The sequence below is a fragment of the Diplotaxodon limnothrissa genome, linkage group LG20, assembly GCF_057381915.1.
Source record: "Diplotaxodon limnothrissa isolate DT_005_m linkage group LG20, D_limnothrissa_male_GT1.1, whole genome shotgun sequence".
Taxonomy (NCBI): Eukaryota; Metazoa; Chordata; class Actinopteri; order Cichliformes; family Cichlidae; genus Diplotaxodon; species Diplotaxodon limnothrissa.
The window spans coordinates 23,537,176-23,556,983 of NC_140615.1; the positions used below are offsets into that span (position 1 = coordinate 23,537,176).

The window sequence follows — 19,808 nt, forward strand, 5'->3', positions numbered from 1 at the left end:
GATATTTGTCCGTTATTTGAAAGATTGAACTGTTAAATTCAAATGTAATACTATGGAAAAATATATAAAATGATTCTTATAAACTTTTTTTTGCATCAATTAATATTATTTAGGGCGATCGTGGCTCAAGAGTTGACAGTTCGTCTTGTAATCAGAAGGTTGCCGGTCCGAGCCCTGCTCGAACACGCTCAGTCGTTGTGTCCTTGGGCAAGACACTTCCCCTACCACCTGCTGTCAGTCTGCCCCAGGGCAGCTGTGGCTACAACTGTAGCTTGCCTCCACCAGTGCGTGAATGTGAGAGTGAAAGAATAGTGGAATTGTAAAGCGCTTTGAGGGCCCCAAAAAGCGCTATATAAATGCAATCCATTATTATTTAAACCAACTGTTAACTGTATATTTCTGTACAAGTATTATTATTCATGCCGCATTCATTGAATTGTTTATAGGTAATTTCATCGTTTAATCACATTAAAATGTTCCTAATTTAAGCACTTGAAAGGGGTCAAATCCCATGTAAAATTAGGGCAACAAACTGTATTGTCATTTCTGAAAATAACCGTATTTTTATGAGAAAGTTATTTTCTGGTATTTTCTGGTATTATTTTGGCGCCCCAGCTGCCGGAATATTACTATTTTTTTAGGATTTTCTTTTACAGTGTAAAGGGAGGCTGAGAAGCAGCAGACCCCCTCACAGTTCAGAGCAGGCATCAATGACAACTAACGTGATGCTAATTAAGTGAGCATGAATAGCATGAGATGGAGGAGCTGAGTTGGAGGTGGGTTGTAAGTGTATGCAGGGTAAAGTAGATTAAATAGCATGCCAAAAGGATGCACAAAAGGGAATCAGCTGAGACATCAGCTGATGTGGACTGCCTTGAAATCTGCAGGGATTGCTGGTTTAGCTTGTCTCTGTAGCCTGCCAGAACGAATGCTATGCTCAGTTTCTGTTTGCCCTGTTTTCCCTGGTTATTACTGGCTTCGGTTTCTTCTCCTCTTTAGGGGGTTTTCAAGACCTGCAAAAGGCCAACGCTGTAACGACAATATGTTTGTTGTAGTATGCTTTGTCACACTGCTATTAACACTGCTGCTGTACCCAGTCTGACAGATTGGACACTACAACCAAACTCTTTTATTTGACCCATTGCACTCAGTCCATTTAAATACTTTGCCTTTCAATGATATATCAGTGCAGGAGCTCAGACAGTCCCAAATTATAGAAGGCTTCAAAAGATTTTTTTTGGACGAAGTCTGCAATATTTTGGCTTCCTGTTTTCTTCTACAACCAAAGAGGTAATCACTGGTTGTACAACTGTGAAAGAAAGTTTACGTACACTCATCAATTTGGGGCTTTTATAATGTTTTTCGTAACTGTTCTTTTTCCAATTATTGTGCAACATACATTTAATAACTTTGGGTGAACAAGTGTTATTTTGGATTTTTCTCTAATCCATATAGGGTCACAAGTATACACACAGGTTCAAATATATCCATACATACTCATCAAGATTTGGTTAAGTTGCACCTCAGATGCTTTTGGTAGCCATCAACAAGCTTCTGGCATAATTCTGGCTGGATATTTGACCACTCATCTTATTTCACCAGTCGTCTTGGCAGAATTGGTTGAGATACGCCAAACATGACACTGGCAAGAATGCAATCATCTAAATCTCAAACTAAACACCATCTTGTGTCAGTCTATAGACAGACGCCTTGATGCATTCTCAATCATCCAGGTAAGTAAATCTCCAAAGGTTGATTCTGTTCATCTGGACGTAGCGTTTTCAGTGGGCGAAACGTTTCGTCTCTCATCCAAGTGACTTCTTCAGTCTCAGCTGACTGCAAGTTTCCCCAATCTTAACAGTATCAATGATCAGTTGTCATGAGAATTTGTATAATCATGATGAAGGAACTGACCTCCCAGCCCATCGTCCCATCAGTGGGTTGGTTTCAGTCATTATGCAAATGTACTGTTTATAAGGCTGGGAAAACCACAGTCAGCTGAGACAGAAGAAGTCACTTGGATGAGTGACGAAACGTTTCTCCCACTGAAAACGCTACGTCCAGATGAACAGAATCAATCTTTGGAGATCTATAGACAGACACACACATGAACACCAGCCAAAGAAGTCAAATTCACAATTGTCACTTACCATGACTACATACACACACACCTACACACACACACACACACACACACACACACACACACACACACACACACACTTACAAGGTGAAAAAAAAATACCATCCACACTGCCATGGGTGGTAAATATCAAACTAGTTCTTTAGTTAATTCATTCTATACTCTGTTTTTAACATAAAATCATAAAGTGTGATTTCCTGAACTTTCCATTTTATGCTAAAATGAATTACTTCTGCCCTCGGAGATGTGCTTTTTCCATCCCCTCCTCTATCCATTGCCACAGTTTATCTAGGATGAGAATGTGGCCTACCATGTATTGTGAGAATGTAATCCAATTCAGAGAAATGTTTGCAGCTGCAGCCAAGGGTCATTGTTATACGTTGAGACACGCTATCTGGAAAAAGCCACCAAACAGCCTGTACAATCACAGTGTGCAGGATAAGTCATGTTTGTTTTTAATCCCCAGAAGCAGCTGCAGTCAGAACACAAGTACAATGCATTTTATTGCAGATGAACCTATATTGTGTGGGAGTGGAATTGTTAAGATGAAGCCACAAAAATATGTACACGTGGAAATGATGTTTATTCAACAGGATTATCAATAGCCAGCTAGAGAAGAGAGAAAACAAGCCTTTGAGGTTATATTAGCAAAATACACGAAGATTTAGCTACTGTCGGAATGCAAATTTAAGTGCAGTAGCATTTGCGTGGACTATCCCGTAAAGACGGACCCTCGTGGTCACAAAGAAAAAAATTAAATGGAGTTATGGCTTGGTTTGAACACTCAAAAAGTACAGTGAGCGTTCCAGCTTATCTTAATTGCTTTTGCTACTGATTTGCCTCACCAGTCCATCAAAACTAAACCGCCTTTAGTGTTGCAGTGTTGAGGATAACTCAGTTTGTGTTGTTACCTCAGCAGCTTCTGTGAGGATTAAAACAGCTAGAAATGTGTTTGTGTACTGGAAATAAATCTTCAAACTGTGAGACCAAAGAGGTGCACCTGTAAGATATTTACACATGAAAATATTTATTCCTATGCATAACTAAAAGCCAGTATCAACAGAAAAGGAATCTGACTGCAGATCAACTATCGTCTGAGATCAGGTGTGTGTCTTTCCAAGATGTATGAAATAGTGGAAGCACAAAAACTACTCTTTGAACATGTGCAAGTGCTTTTTATGTTGTTGTTGTTTCCATTTCCAATGTACTGCCATCTCAAACAGTCTTAAATACAGAATATAAAAATGTATCTATTAATTTTATAATAGCAAGGCAATGGTGATTGTGGTGTTCTTTATTCATGAAAATTAATTAGTAAAAGACTTGAATGTTAACGTATCTATTTGTTTACAATTTGGTCGCATTTAAAAATTAATTAATTTGTTAGGCCCCTTTTGTTTTTCTATAAAATGCTTCATAAGACTCTCAGATCAACATAAGCCTTGATATTTTTGATAAATTTTATTGATGGACTGTGTGTGTGTGTGTGTGTGTGTGTGTGTGTGTGTGTGTGTGTGTGTGTGTGTGTGTGTGTGTGTGTGTGTTTGTTTTTCAGGCAAGTGTGTGATTTCAAACGCTAATTAGTGCATCTGTTCTTTTGTGTGGTGGAAATACAAGCTGGGATACATTACAGTGTTCTCCAGCTTGTCTTCGGCAATAAAAGCAAACGCTAAGAAATAAATCCAGCTTCAGCACCATCCAGTTAATATGTATTCACAGCAGATTTCAATCGTGCATTCATGATATGTTTCAGTGTAGCTGGCTTTTAGCTGCTCAATATACTCTTTTCTTGAAACACTGAACAGAGTTTCTTACCATTTACAGTTTTTAAAACAAATCATCTACAACAAGTTAAAAATTCAGATAGCCAACAGACCGTTCTTTTATCAAAGTGCTCCACTCAGTATACTTTGAAAATAAATACATTGTTTGGGTTTGTCTAGATCCTGAACAGAACTACTAGTCTCTAAAGAGATTTTGCTGCCACTATATTGTGCAGTTACATCCACACGTTTTTGGACAGTGACACAGTTTGGTAGTTTTTGCCTCTATTCGCCACCACAAAGTGCATATTTTCAGCTTTAATCCAGATGCTCTAATAAAAGTCTTACATTACTGGTTCAGGAATTACAGACATTTTTATACATAGCCCCCCATTTTTACAGGCTCAAAACTAATTGGACAATTGACTGATAAATGCTTTTAAAGCCAGGTGATGCTAGTTTTTTAATTATTTCATTATTCACTGCTGAACTTTAGCTGCTGAATACTGGGCTGCTGGGAGCAGCCACATGTTGATGTTGGAAATGGTTTTAGATGAGAGTGGTGAGAATGAACTGAAGAACTGCGTTTTAAATTGAAAAGAACGGGCTAAAAGAAGCTAAGGTGTGGCGCAGTTGCCAGTTTGTCATCACTAATGACAGCTTTAAGATATTTTGATCCACAGTTAATATAGAATACTAAGTTATTTATTCAATAACAGAACTTATTCAAACCCACATACAAATGCTGCATTTCTAATATACTCAGTAAGCAGAGATCTTGCATAAGTTTTCATTGAAACTGAATGTAACCTTTAAACAGACGTTGGCTGTAAATGTCAAGTCCATGTTTAACTTCTTTCTTTTGCTCTGCTGAAACAAGCCACGCACGCTGGAAATAGAAAGAGCGGGATGGTGTGTGCTTGTGCTGCAACATCAGCTTTGTTAAAAGTAAACAATGGCTGAGCGGTCTTTCTCCCATTGACCAAAGTCTCCTGCAATTACGTCCTTGTCTAGTCTTTCCTCTGTTTTCATTTGTTACATCCTCTGTGACCTTTCTGTTTGATGTGGCAGCAGTCAAACGTCAGCGTGTGAGCGGATCATTGATAGAAGGATCGAGGCCATTACCAGCAGTTGTCTTGGAGAAGGCTTTAATCCTCCAGAAAGCTATAACCAGAGCCATGCTACTGGACTTCTCTTAATTACTGACCAGGCCTAATTGGTTCCTTGTATGGGCTGTGATGCAAGCAGGATGTGACACTTAAGGCTAGACTTCTTCTGCTGTCTGCCCTTTGTGTCAGTCCCATTAACCTTTCTCTTCCACCTTCTTCTTTGACTTTTTATGTTAAATTAAAGGCACCATTTAAATGAGCTGAAGTAGTAAGAACTGGAGCTGTGTCATAAGCCATGTAAAAGGAACTAATGGCACCTTAAATTAGTATGCCAGAAAGCCTTGCCTTCTAACAGGGGAAAATGTTTGCTTGCTTGTTTGCTTGGCTTTGAAGCTGGTTTAAGATTACTGGAGTGGCTTCAGTTTTATGATTGTGTACATGTGTTTGCCTGTTTGTTTCCACTTTCAAAGGTACCAGATAGAGGCATAATTAGTTACTGTAGGTATGATAAAAAAAAAAAAACTTCCAATAATGTTAGTGTACATCCAAAGGGAGCAATGCTTCAAAGGCATGCTAAAATCTGCAAAGTAAAGCCATCTTCAGTGTTTGCCCTTTGGGATATTGTGAACTATGGTATGTATTGTCAGTACTGTGTAATTAATCATACCACCTAACTGCATTCACAGGGTCCCCTTTGGTTAATTGGACTGCAGCTGCAGAATGGCCTAAGCGATGATTTATTCAGCAGGCAGGTGGAACGACACCATGTCCCCTCCTCCCCCTTCTCGGTACCAAGGATAGATGGCTCACTCCTTTACCCAGCTACTCCCAGTGCTCCTCCATCCCTTAGGCCAATCGACTCTGAGGGCACATTCACAAGATGGACTTCAGGTTGACAAAATGAGAGGAGGAAAGGTACAGTGGAATCAATTTCTCCCTCTTTACTGCTATTCAAGACTTCTACCAGCTGGAGCAGGAAACAGATAAAGATATTGACCATCTGTAGAAAGTTTAACGAGTGAACTTCCTCCCAGTGCCTGTTTACAAGTAAAGACAAACACCAGAGGCAGCTAAAGGTGAAGTCATTTGGCCTCTCTGCTTCATGGGTCTTTCTTTCATTTACTGGCCGTGCTGTGTGGCAGACCAGTGGTAATTACATCATTTCAGGCTTGTTGTGATGCCAAGCAACTGTGCTAAGGTTGTTTTACACTATTTTGTCTGAGGTCCTTTAATGTCACAGGGCAAAGTGAGTGTGTGGCTAAGACAAAGCTGTCCTTACAAGTCGATTAATAAATAAAAACAGTGTGGATTAAATTTATTTTAACCCAATTTAGAATTTAAAGTTTGAACATTACCTTAGATGAACATTTAACCCTCTCAAGGCAGGCGTTGCAGATTTGCAACAGTTAAAAGCTAACAACCTGATTACCCCACATACATATTTTATGAGGTTTTTTTACTCAGAAGTACCTCTGTAGGTATTCTTTTGTGCATTAGCAACAAAAACTTAATTTGAGCCTGAGAGGGTTAATATACAATTACTTTTCTTATGGTATCAAGCGTATATTAACCAGACGTTCATTAAATGGCAGGCTATTGCTGTTTCATTCATATCGTCCCAATCTAGACTGCAGACTAGAGAATAGAGCACATAATAAAGAAGCAAGGGCTCATATATCAACATTAGAATTATACTTTCTCTCGCTATAGTTTGTTTCAGTGCTGTTGGCGTACCATTACCCTGAGATAACCACACTTTAATAGTTAATGCAGCTATGGGGCCCCCTCTGCATTACAAATGGACCCATCCGTCTCGCCTAGACCCCTGCAGGTGGCAGCACCACAGTCCATCTTCAGCAACTCAAATCATTCATCAATAGGCAGCAATCTGACACCTGCTTACACAGGATACTGAACACTGTGATGTGGTCAGGGCCATAGACGGACATCCTGGTGTCAGTGAGGGGATCTGTCAACTGATATTACTCCAGACACCACTATGGGACTTCCCAGCTACAACAGCTGGATTGCAGGCTCCAAGCACAATCGGCTTACCTAGCCCGTCTTTTTTCTAACCTGTCTAGACACAGAGCAAGAACAAAGAAACTGATGTGTTATTTACCAAATGAATGCATCGTATAGTTAAAGGGGTATTTAAGACGTCAAAGTCTATTCACAGGTTTGGGGTGACTATTACTGGGTATGTGAAAATGTTTGTCTTTTGTGGGCGCTCCAGAGGATCACAGTTCAGACTGAAAGCTAAAGTTAGAGCGTGCGGCGTTGGAAAGATGTGAGTTTACCAGACCTTTGTAGCCTTCTTCTTATTTATGCTTGAGGCTAGAAGCTTGAGGGTTGGTGAGCTGCCACCAACACAATGGAATTACTGACCGGTGTTAGTAACTGGTCTGCGGGGCTTGTGGGCGTCAAGTTAATGTCAAAAAATGCTACACTGACATTTATTCTTTTTTAAAGAGTTCAACTTTGTTACAGGGGTGATATTTAAAGGAGGGCTTATTTTATACATGAAATTTGATTTATTTGTACAGTTTTATTCTGTGGTACTGGAAAAAAAAATCAGCTCTAATGCTTTCATTAGTGAATGATGGAAAGTGTAGTGAGTTTTTGGAGTTTATCTCACTTCACTGCTGCCTTAATTTTGAGTTTTTGTTTCTTTTAAGTAATTGAAATGGAAAAAAAACGTAATATCTGGGCTACCAATCTTAATGTAATTATAGTGTGTAGACTGTGTTAAAAACAAGAAAAGTCTAAAAAATTCTTTTCCTCTAGATACGTTGGTGATATTTTTAAAATGTCACTGTCTGGCCAGTGTTTGCACATACTAATTCTGTTTAATCTACTTGACAGAAAAAATACCCACGTTCTAATTTACCTGCTGTGGGAATGTCAGTCAAAAAGCAATCAATAAGACAAATGTTAAAGTGACTCAGCTCTGCAGCTGAGCCTACCACCTGTTTTACAGAGGAGTTTGTAAACCTTTTATCCTCGACTGTAAAGCTTGGCGCTTATTTGTTGTTGCGGTCATCACATCAGCACTCTGCCAAGAGAATCTGCTCTCTTTTCCCTGTGGAAATAAAAAAAAACGGCGATAAAACTCGGCACAGATCGCTTCTATAAGTAACCAGCAAAGATGTAGCCTGAGCCAGATGCTTTCTCTGGGGACTGCAGCTACCATGCAGGGATGTGACAGGCACGAAAATGGGCAGGCGGGCTCTTTTCCCTTTTGATCAATCAGGTAAGACAGAGAGGGGTAGCGTGAATTCTGAAAATCCAGATGCACCATCACCAAGGTGACTCTCATCTATTACTCCTTCCAACCTCTCTGAACATATGCTCATCTGTCAGAGTGACAGACCTCCTTTGCCTTCTCTACTCTAGTTGAATTTAAACCTGATGAGGGTCAGCTGAATTAAGCAGTAACCTCATTCTGCTGCACCTGATTGTCATGTCTAGAGGGCAGGCTTTGAACCACAATCCAAACCGTGGATTCATTATTTCACAAAACTTGATGAAGAAATGGGAGCAACCTGCAAAACTGCTTTAATATTGCCAGCCCCTTCAGTTTTCAGCAAATGTCTGCAGCTGCTGATGTGGAGGACAATCTAGGGAACATATTGTCTGAATAAATTCCAGACAGATGCAGGTTTGCTGCAGCTTGTTAATTCCTTAGTGGCAACAAACCTGCTACCTATTAAATTCAGGAGAGGAATCAATGAAGTCAAGGCTAAAGTATTTTTCAGGGTAAGACTACCCCCTGCTGGACATGATAACTAAAGTGCTCGGCTACCGGGAGACTTGTCATGAAAAGCAGAGTGTTTTATCACTGAGAAGTCTTGGGAGTGTATTAACAACACAGCAACACTCTCCTTCGTGGTGAATAGTTGTGGGGAAAAAAGGTGAAGGGGAGGAGGGGTTGGGCATTTTCTAATAAACATTTAATCTTACACAGTGAGACGCATTTTAAATTAAAAAAAAGTTTTAATATTGAACATAAAAGCGCACATAATGTATAAGTATCACCACAAGATGGTGGCAGTTCTCAAGGATGTCACACGTTGTTGCCTCAGTTTGTAAACCAAAAAAATCTGCCCCCTGTTGGCGACATATATTGGTGACTCATATTGCAGATGCTCAAAAACACTCATGTCTTTCATATGAGGGGACTCAATAACGAACTATGGAAGGGTGGTGCAGATATAGTCTAGATTTAAAAGCACTCACCTTATTATTATGTTTTAAAAAATCTCTCAGCACATAACTGCTGGTAGCTGTCAGGGGGCTGCTCTGAAGCTGACCCTGTCCTCTTGCCTCACTCTGGCTCCGGGAGATAAAAAAAAAAAACTGCCTTTAGGGTTGAATACATTTTTAAGTTAAAATAATAAAACCCAGTTAATGCTTGCTTTGAGTGTTTTGTATGGTCCGCTTTAGGTATAGTATGTATTTATATGCTATGATTAGGTGGACTGGGTGTGAGTCAACCCACTTCAGGAACTTTAAAAAGAAAAACCGGGCGGATTTGCAGGTTTTTTCCAAGCTGTTGATTCCCATGGAATGACAAATAAAAAATAAATATACCGCATAAAAAAGTGACTTATAAACGTACCAAGGCTGCCAAAGGAAGTTTCAAATATGGCATTAAAAAATGTCAAACGTTTGAGTCACAGTATGACTGATCCGCCCGTGTCCATCTCAGGATGTGGAATTGAAACCATTTGAAAGAGAAAGTGGAGCGCTGAGTCAGTGACCAACTTAAGGAGTTGAAATAAGGTATTGTAAGAACTCCTATTATGATTTCCATATAGGAGTATCACATTAATACAGAGCTGTGTTCACTAAACAAGCAGCACGCACTACTTCCGTCTGTTTGTGTGAGTCAGATACTACTCATGAGCGGACTGAGCGGCCCCCGACCCTCCGCCCACTAACCTCCATCCGCTCCCTCGTAGAAACACACCCACACACATATTCTCCGCCCACCTAGCCTTTTCCTTTTCCCCTCCCGGTGGATTTTCTCTCTCCTGCCCTTTTTTTTTGCCCCCTTCATCTCTTCTTTGGGGAATGAGAGGGAGGATGTGAGTGGCGTGTGTGTATGTGTGTTAGTCATGTTCAGGCTCATCCAGGGCCAACAGCAGCACAAGCGGGGGAAACCCAGGCACAGGCAGGAATAGGATGTTTTGTCCACATCTGTTAGTTGGTTTGGCTGGATCACTTGTGGTTTACAAAGCGCCTAAAAATGGATTGCTAGAATGAGCTAGAGAGCGTGCCGAAGGGGAAGACAGATGAGCAAAAAGGGGGTGCGGGGGCAGGAGGACATGGGGTGGGGGCGGGGTGAGCATGCCAAAGTGGGCCAAGACCCCCAACCCCCACCCTCCAAGGGTCAATAGGATTCTGTCTACTCAAACTCTGCTGCAGAGTTCACAAGCAAGCAGACGTCTCTGAAGAGGGCGTCTGATGTGGAAGTGTTTGTCTCTTCCAAGATTCAATTAGTGCTGAAATTCAAGCTGGCTCCAAGTTTGTTTTGTGCTCTCCTTCTAGTCATTCTGGCTTCTGGGGATCATCAGATACACTTATGCTCCACGTTTATGCGATGTGCTGACACTGAAATATGGTTTAAACCTGTTTAATTCCTAAAAATACACAAGGAAACAAATTAGATTTGCTAAGATGATAGTTTTGTGGAAAGATGAATTCTTATTACAGCTTTGCCCTGACTATTTATTTATTCATCCAGGGAATCCCTGCATGCACGCAAATTTTAAAAAAAAAACAAAACAAAAAAAAAACCCAAATAGATAGATAAAGTTGTATTAATGCCTGGAAATACTAGTTTTTAATGAATAAACACATTGGAGAAATTTTTACATGGTCTTTTTTTCAGATGCACATCATAACGTATTTAATTAATAGAAAATGTTATGCAAAGTCTTAAGTGCCCCTCATTTATTATATTTTTTGGGAAAATATTAAACACGTGCAGCACTTCATTTAAACATGCAAACGTAAATGGGAATACATCAGAATTTATTAGGCAAAAACGTAGTTTGTATGAGTGCGAGTGTCAATATTTGGTATGACCACTTTTATCATTCAATAGAGCCTGACAAGCCTTTTTGTAATTTCTTTAAGTAGTCTTCAGCCATAGTTCTCCCAGCTTCCTGAAGGACATTCAAAGCTCTTCTTTGGATGTTGCCTGCCTTTTGTTCTGTTCTCTGTCAAGATGATCCCAGACTGCTTCAGTAATTCAGGCCTCCGGGGAGGTCAGTCCATGGTAAATGGCCTGTATTTATATAACGCTTTACTAGTCCCTAAGGACCCCAAAGCGCTTTACATATCCAGTCATCCACCCATTCATACACACATTCACACACTGGTGATGGCCCTCTGACCACCACCAGTAGGCAACGGGTGAAGTGTCTTGCCCAAGGACACAACGACCGAGACTGTCCAAGCCGGGGCTCAAACCGGCAACCTTCCGATTACGAGGCCAACTCTTGAGCCACGATCGCCACATAACTGATAGGGTTCAGCTGTGTGTTTTTCTAGCTAGATATGCTTTTACTGCATTGACAGTGTGTTTGGGATCAATGTCATGCTGAAAAAGGAAGCTCTATTGGATGGTGGATGAAAGATATAATGACATTTTTCTACATTTATAATTCCACCAATTTTGACAAGATGTAAAACACCATAGGTTTAAGTGCAGCGCAAACCATGACAAAGCCTCTACCATGTTTTAAAAATCACTGTAAGCAGTCACTATTGTACATCTCTCCTGTCGTCCTCTCTAAATATTGATAATTATTTGAATCAGACTTTTCAAACTTAGGTTCATCGTGCCATGAGTCCTGTTACCGCTAATTTTTAGGCTGGTTGATTCCCATTTCCCTTCCTTAAGAATAACCTCTTGACAGCCATTCTGCAGGATTTATTTTCTTATTTCTTATGGAAATGACTTTTGGATACTGTTCATCTGCTGTAGACAGTTTTGTAGACCTGGTACTTGTTTTATCCTCTACTTGTGCAGTTTACTCAATTTCTTTGAGGTTTATGTTGCGAAACGTCAGGTGTTTATCTAGTAGCACCTTGTTGGTGTAAAAATGCTATTATTGGTATTTTTAACATGTTATTTTTAGCATTTGCAATAGGATGCTACAATAAAGTGTATGAAGATACAATTTAAAATTGGTTCATCCCTTGAGTTAGATGATGCTTTTATGCTTGAATGATTTATAGGTGAGCGTTAAGTGGCTTAACAAACAGATTTCCGATGGATGGATGGATGGATGGATGGATGGATGGATGGATGGATGGATAGATGTTTATGTTTAAGAGGGTTTAAATTATCATGAGACGGGTCAGTAAAGGTGCACCAAAGACATAGAGGATACCTGGCAGGTTGATGCTATCACACCCTTTTTAATTTTGTCTTTACAGGCAAAAGTAAAACCAAAGTTGCAAAGGCGCACATGCTTTGTTTTGTTTTTTTGTTTTGTTAGTCCCCCCCCCCCCCCCCCCCCCGTTTTAAAATCCAACTATTTTACATCTCAGCTAAATATAAAGATAAAGCAATCATTTGCTTTTCACCATTAATCAGTCACAATATCCACTCCCTAAATCGGTCTCCAGGTGGTGCCAGTGGTGAGAGTGACAGCATTCTACACACACACACACACACACACACACACACACACACACACACTCTCACACTCTCACACACACACACACACACGCAGAGAGAGAGGGAGAGAGAGAGAACCTGTCTCCATCCACATACTGAAGGGTGGGTATGCCAGAGATTTGTGGGGGATGGGCCTGAAGTAGATACGAAGGAAGTGAATAGACTGAGAAATTGAGAGGGAAGGGGGTGGCATGCAAGGCAAGCACATGCTGAGCAGAACATTGGACTCATTGAGAAAAGCGCTCTCCATTCATGCTCTATCCAGTGCCCTATTCACCAAACTCCCACTCTCCTTGTCATATATGTACAGTATATTGACATGCATGTGCTCTCCGCTGATAACAAAGCCTTTGGAGTCTGAGTCATTTGATATGTGCGTTTGCTGTAAGTTACTTGAGATCTGCCATGACCTAACAAACAGAGAGGTAGAATACACACAGAAGGCGGCGAAAGGTCCCCTTACCAGCACTTTAAGGTCCCACTGCATTTTCAGAAATCTGTTTTCAATTGGATAGTAGCAGACCCATCAACTCCACATGGGTAGCTCATTTACAGGAGAACCCCCTGTGCGAAAGTGGGCTACTGTTGCCTACTACCTACTGGAAGCCTAGGTTGTTTTATCCGCATTCTCCACACCCATGCAATCAACATCAGACGTTTGTCCATTTCACGGGAGCAACATGAAAGGTCGACATATTTAACTATAAGAATAAAAGAGCAGTAGCAGTAAGGGAGTTTTATGGCTCTTGCATGCGCTTACTCATGGAACTCCTCTATGGGTGGCATATTGTCAGGATGGGATAACTGAGTGGCCTTGAACTCAGATTAACGTTTTCTGAAATACAGCGACAGCTACTGCCTGTTCTCAACAGGTACAACGCAACGCTACAGTGATATCATTGGAAAAATGAGTGAATAACATAAAAGCAATATTTTGTGGGGGGGTTTTAAATGTGGCTAATATTATTTTTTATCATTAAGATAAAGCCATCAGTGAAATATTAAAAATAATATCCAAATGTTGGAATTTTTTTTTGAAAAAATAAAATACAAATAAACCCCAAATGCTTAATAAAATTAAAAGTCGTTTTAGTGAGGTGTTTTTTGTCATGGTAAATGGCACATAACACAACCCTATACTATATTATTAACCATTAAATATTTAAGATGAAGGAAAAAATTAAGACAAAGACATACTTTTATTTAAATTTAAAAATATGGAAATTAGCTAATAAAAAACTCAGCTCAACAAAGTAAAAACAGATAACAAGGGGAAATAGCTTGGAAAGACTAAAGAATGGACGCAGTTAAAAAGAAAATATAAAGAGATTAATAAATTTAAATATGATACAACAAAGAGAATATTTAAATTTTAATTTATTAATCTCTTTATTTTAACATAAAATGTTGTCTCAACAGATAGAGGCATTTCTGAAACATAAGAAACTGTACCGGGATCACAGCATCACATCCATGTTTTACAATGTTATTTGCACAGAGGTTTATGCAGGTGAACTATTTACATGCATCACATTGATATTACAAACCTTAAAACACATAGAAGATCAGCGTAGTACTGTACCTAAGATCTAAAACCAGAACTGAATTATTTTATATTATATTCTGCAATACAGAGACAATTTTGTACATTTTTTCCCACTATATTATGATGATATTCATTTTGTTGTTAAACAAACGCATTACTGTGTTATTCATTTAGTAAATATTTAACTTTTCATTTTAATGCATTACTGGAGTCGTGTTTTACCTGAGCAAAGGATGTAAATCATTCCCGAGCTCAAAGGCAGCTTGTGTTTACATTGGAGAAGGTCATAGTTCATTCACAATTTTATTGTGGAGACAGTGGTATGTGTTGGTTAAGTTAATGTAGTATGAGACAATATAAATACAGTTAGTAGTCATTCTTTCCTTGGTTCCTAAAAGTATATCCCGCCACTTAAAAATATGTTTTTATATTTTGTGATTGAACCTGGAGAATTAAAGGGATCCGTAAGTGGGTGGGGGGTTGGGCTGCTAGTAGTACTGTTGGTGGCCCACTTATATCTCCGCCCTCCAATGTTCCAGCTCCCATGAGGGCGGCTCTTTAAATTGCCCCAAAACTCCTCCTGGCTGGCGCCTTTTTCCTTTATCTGTAGGAGACAAGACGAGCACGTGCGCTATTTATAGGACGTCGTTGGAGTAAACTTCTCATCCTGCTGGTAATTTTTATTATTTTATTATTTAAAAATAAAAAAAATTTTTAAAAAAAGTATATATATTGACCCGCTCTCATTTTAATTCATAACTGTTTTTAAAGCGGCATGAGCTGGGATTTTAAAGGGGCGGGCTGTGTGTTGTCTGACGAGTAAAAGCTGTAGCCTATAGATCAGAGCGAGGCTTTTTAACCGGGTACAACCAGCTAGGCTTAAAGGAAACATTTCGTCTTAAATAGAGCAGAGGTTGCTACCGAGCGATAAAGGTGAGTGCACAAGAAAAGGACGTCGAAAGGCAAGCTAAAGTTTGCAAGCTACAACCGCCTAAATGCATTTTTACAGAGAGGCATCTCTGGCGAGAGGACGCTGCATGCTTTTGTTGCTCCGGCCCGGGCTCTGGTTCCCGCAAATGAGCTCTGCTTGCATTTTCTATAGCACTCAGAAAAATGGGTGCCGCCATGCAGGCTAGGGCTTTACCCTGCAAATCCAGACGAGCACACACTAGCCATTGTGTGTATGTGCATGTGTGTCGGCGGCGGAGGAGGAGGGGGGGGATATCTCTTCGTCGCCCCGGCGTGCAGACATGCTGCGAGTGTCATGCGCAGGCCCGATTGTTGGCTACAACAACTACAGCAAACGGGCCTCTAAACATGGTCGTGGAGGCAGGGGAGCGCCGGGTTCAGTAGTATTTTGCAGGTTTGCTCGGCCTCCGATCGCTTACTGAGTCCCGGCTGTACCCTGCAAGCCAGTTTGATCCCAATCCAGTGTTTGTGTGGCACCGTCGTCTGTGTAATGGAGCACGGTTGTGACAGAAATAGACCTGGAAATAAGCGCGGATTAATTGAGTTAAACGCGTTACCGGTGTGTGGGTAGGCCGCCCCCTTTTTTTTCTCCTTTTTTTTGTTTGCTGTTGCGGTCACTGAGTTTAATAGCCCGTGTATTTTTCTGTGTGTGAACTCGACGCCTCCCCTTGCTGCAAGAGTGACCGGTGTGATTTATGTCTTTAGGTCTGAAAAGCTACGCAAACATGAGCGACAAGGGGACAGTCTCACCGAAAGAGAAGGAAGCCACAGAGAAGAGAGGGCGTGGAAGACCCCGTAAGCAGCCGCAGGTAAAAACCTCTGACGTAAGTAGTCCCATTCTGTTCTTCTATTTATTGGAGAAAGTGTGCTGTTGTATTTTTTTATTATTATTGTATCCCAGAAATTACAATAAGGATGTATTTAATATTATTAAAAAGATGGGAGCAGATTTTTTTTAAACCCTTTAACTCAGGTCTGCTGCAGCTGATGCTCAGGTAGATATTATTGCAGCTGAGCTTCTCATGCATATCCCTCAATGAAATTAAGACTCCTGAAATGGCTGCAGCATGCCCTTGTGACCATTTGCCCCTTCCTTATCAGTGTAAGGGAAGAACAACAAACTTGCCACATGTCTCACTGGTTTGTAAGCAACCTGTAACCTAAAGCCTTTAAACCAGATTTAACCCCCTACGACCCACCTCTGCTCCCCATGTAATGGATGACATAGCAGAGTCGAAGCGCACAGTGGCTCATATACCTGTCACTCAGCCTGCTGTGTTTTTACTATTGAATTGCTCTGTTGCTATGAGCTGCGGTTGTAAACACAGCAGAAATGCAACAGGAGGCGCGTCAGCCATGACGAAGCTTACAACCACACATGAATAAGATAACTCACCTCGAGCTGAATGTACCTTGCTTTTTTGCATGTGACGGTAATCCCCTAAGTGCTTACTGTTGCATATTTCCCTTAATGACACATCTGTTATTTGTGAACTTGTATCTGCTGGACCATGGCAACCTTTTTAGCATTTAATGCACATAAGTTGCACTGTCTTTACCTCAGAGAGCTTTGTTTTGTTTTTTTGTATGTCTATATTTTGATTTGAAAACCTTGATCTTGCAATATAAGCCAGATTTTTAAGAGCTTATGTTCCTAAAATATTGTCCAGATGTTTTATACTACCCTAACTTTGTCTTGATTGTGATTGCCAGGAACCAAGTGGGTCCCCTACTCCAAAGAGGCCCAGAGGACGGCCGAAGGGCAGCAAAAACAAGACAACCGGCAAGGGCAAAGTAAGTCAATGCAGTCTGCAGACGTGTTTTCACATAGTGACAGATAGTGAGTTCAGCAGCAACGAGCACACATCCTGATCCGGAATAGCTGCAATTCCAAGATGGGCAGTCGGCGTTAGTGTGGCATTTGTTGTAAATTTGTTTCTTGCAAGTGCTTTGTCTTTTTCTCCAAACCCCGGATTCCTTTTGGTTGATGAACATTTTAACGGTAGCTAACCACCTCCTTGTAAAAGGATGTCCTGCTGTTACTTGAGATATATTTGTTGGCTGTAATCTGGCTGCTTCCCCCTCGTGGTGTCAGAAATAGCTTGGCTAGGGTTCCCCATTGTAAAGACCTTGGTTTACTGCCTCACACTTTTTCTTTTTTTCTTGTTGGTGATGCTCACCCTCTACTTCCTGTCCTCCAGCTTCCTGCAGCTTGTCATGCAAAGTGTGGTGCAGGTGCAGAGGCCGCAAGACTGTTTCCAAGCTGACACTAAGCACCCCTCCGCCCCCACCCAGCACACAGCCCTAGTTCTTCTCTGCCTGTCGTTACCATAGCAACAACTGATTTTTCTCCCCCGCCCCAACCCTCCGGTTCTCCCTGCGCTCGGTCTTCACTGCTATGTATGGGAAAGGCGGAGGGAGAGGAAGTCGCGCATACATGTTTTGATATAGGTTTAGCAGCGAGGGCCGAGCTGCAGAGGGTTTGTGTCTCCGCTCAGTTTCACCAGCTGTCTCTGAGCCTCAGACCAGGTGGCCAGCGAACTGGAGTGCCCTGTGTGCAGCTCCTGTCGGCCTTCCAGATAATAGCCAATGAACCCAATGCCCCCTTTCCATCTGTCTCATTTTAGAGGCCTTACCGCCATCTACAGGCAGCTAGATGCAGAGCTCTAGGAAATATTGTTTACACCATTGCTTTTTGTGCCCCCCCCCCAAAAAAACAAAAACAAAAAAAAACTCAGAAGTTTTAGCAGATCAGCAGGTCAGTGACCTTGAGGATCACAACAAAATGTTAGAGCCCACTTGGAGCTCTCTTGACCTTTTTCCGTTTTCTCTCACAGAAGGCAACGGCAGCCCCATCTGCAGGGGGAAAACGCAGGGGAAGACCTAAGAAGGAGGTAAGATCCCATGGACAAACAAGTGTTCACATCAGTTAAGCTGTTCCTCTCCCAATTGAATTATGCTCGGTATGAGTGCCTGCAGGGTGAAATTGCATTTTCCTAGTTCCCTTGCCTGCCTTGTTCCTTGGTCTTTTTTTTTTTTTTTTTTTTTTTTTACTCATTGGCTATTTTGGGGTATTGTGTTCATTCAGAGTTGCATGGTCAACCACTCTTTATTGAGTAGTTTTAAAATGGCAAATGTCTTTAAAGGTTTTCTGTTTTTTTTTTTTTTGTTTTGTTTTTTAACCAGATGTTGACAGCAGGATATTTACTTTTAGGAGCTTCAAAATGAGTCGCCCAACTACATACAGCCTGTCAAAGCAGCATGTTTTAATCTAGGAGAAACTGCGGTCTTGTAGTAACATTGTGTCATGTGCATGAGTGGTTAGGGCGTACTCGTCTGAATTGCATTAGTCACAGAAAGGAATGACCCACAGTTACCCTCCTAACTAGGCTCCTCATTTTTATGAATGGAAATCTTGGGCAGCAGTAAGTGTGAGCAGGAAAGGCAAGAGGGCAAAAAGCAGGATGCCTCATTGTGACTCACTGCTGTGTGTATGAATCATTTTTCACTACAGATGGCTCACTCTTCCCTTGGGTGTTCTTCATGCCACAGTGGTTTATCAGAGATTTTATAATAACATTTAGTCTCTTTCTTGTTGGTGCTTGGGGGTTATTAAAGTAAAAACAGTCGCGTTGAGGCATGAATCACAGGCAGCTATTGTCGTTGAACACTGATGGTGCTTTGGGCATTTTCCTTGTGGGTGTGGTCAAGGCATAACTTAACAGCCCCCCTTCCTTTTTTTTTTTTTTTTCCTCCCCTGCAGGAAAAGGAAGAAAAAGCATCCCAGGAATCATCTGAGGAGGAAGAGGAGGAGGACCAGTAATTCACAACGCATGCTACCTCACTCAACATACTGACTTACTGTTAACCAGAACTGGGCTGTATCTCCAATGCCAGTGCCACCACATGACCACTGTTCACGACAAAGCCCCCTTTTGCCAAAGGAGGGTTAACACAGTACATATATCATGCAACAGCACTGGATAGAACGATGGACTTGCTCAAGCATAGATCTAAGAATTACATGAAAGGTAACAGCCCGTTTCTCTACATGTCATGTTATTACAAGTCTTTTATACTGGACAAAAAGGTGTTCTCCAAGGAGCCTGGACATTTCCTCCATTTTTCTCTTTTTTTTATTTTTATTTTTTCCTCTCCCCTAAAGGTGGTTTGTAGGATGTTTTCTCTGCTTAATGTTACTTATTTGTTGTACCCGCATCTGAGATGGTAGGGCATATAGATTTTTCTCCGTGTTTTGTACTGGACAAAGGTGAATTTTACCTATACTTCTTTTTTTTTTCTTTTTTCCTTTTTTTTTTTTCAAAAGTTTTTCTTTTTTGGTTTTGAGTGTTTGTGTGAAGTGGTTAACCTATCCTTTGCATTGTATTCTAGATGGAGTTGAGCTTCAGCATTTAGGATGAGAATAGGTAACTGATGGTAGAAGTATCTTTTCCTAATCTGCATAACTGACTTCACCCACCCGATTAGAGGAGAACCATCTTTTGCCCTCTTCCTGTAGGACAGTTTAGATTTTAGTGATGCTTCTCAGACTTCCTTCTCAGTTCACTGCGTATAGTGGAGA

The 19,808-nt window shown here is 40.9% G+C and overlaps 1 protein-coding gene across 2 annotated transcripts; it reads left to right on the forward strand.

The window, feature by feature from the left end:
* Positions 1–15,148: 15,148 nt before the first annotated feature.
* On the forward strand, positions 15,149–19,476 carry hmga1a (high mobility group AT-hook 1a). Of its 2 annotated transcripts, none has more exons than XM_085345260.1 (5): positions 15,149–15,190; positions 15,932–16,050; positions 16,940–17,020; positions 18,064–18,120; positions 18,990–19,476. In XM_085345260.1, exons 2-5 carry the CDS (start codon positions 15,952–15,954, stop codon positions 19,047–19,049), a joined length of 297 nt encoding a protein of 98 aa, XP_085201386.1. In that variant the 5' UTR covers positions 15,149–15,190; positions 15,932–15,951; the 3' UTR covers positions 19,050–19,476. The 2 variants fall into 2 exon arrangements, with proteins under 2 accessions (XP_085201386.1, XP_085201387.1); XM_085345261.1 differs by having other exon boundaries at positions 15,932–16,035.
* Positions 19,477–19,808: the final 332 nt, after the last annotated feature.

Coding starts and splice junctions, on each gene's coding strand:
- hmga1a (XM_085345260.1), top strand. CDS start 15,952: ATGAGCGACAAGGGGACAGTCTCACCGAAAGAGAAGGAAGCCACAGAG. Junction 17,021..18,063: donor AGACAACCGGCAAGGGCAAA/GTAAGTCAATGC, acceptor TTTCTCTCACAG/AAGGCAACGGCAGCCCCATC. Junction 18,121..18,989: donor GGGGAAGACCTAAGAAGGAG/GTAAGATCCCAT, acceptor CCTCCCCTGCAG/GAAAAGGAAGAAAAAGCATC.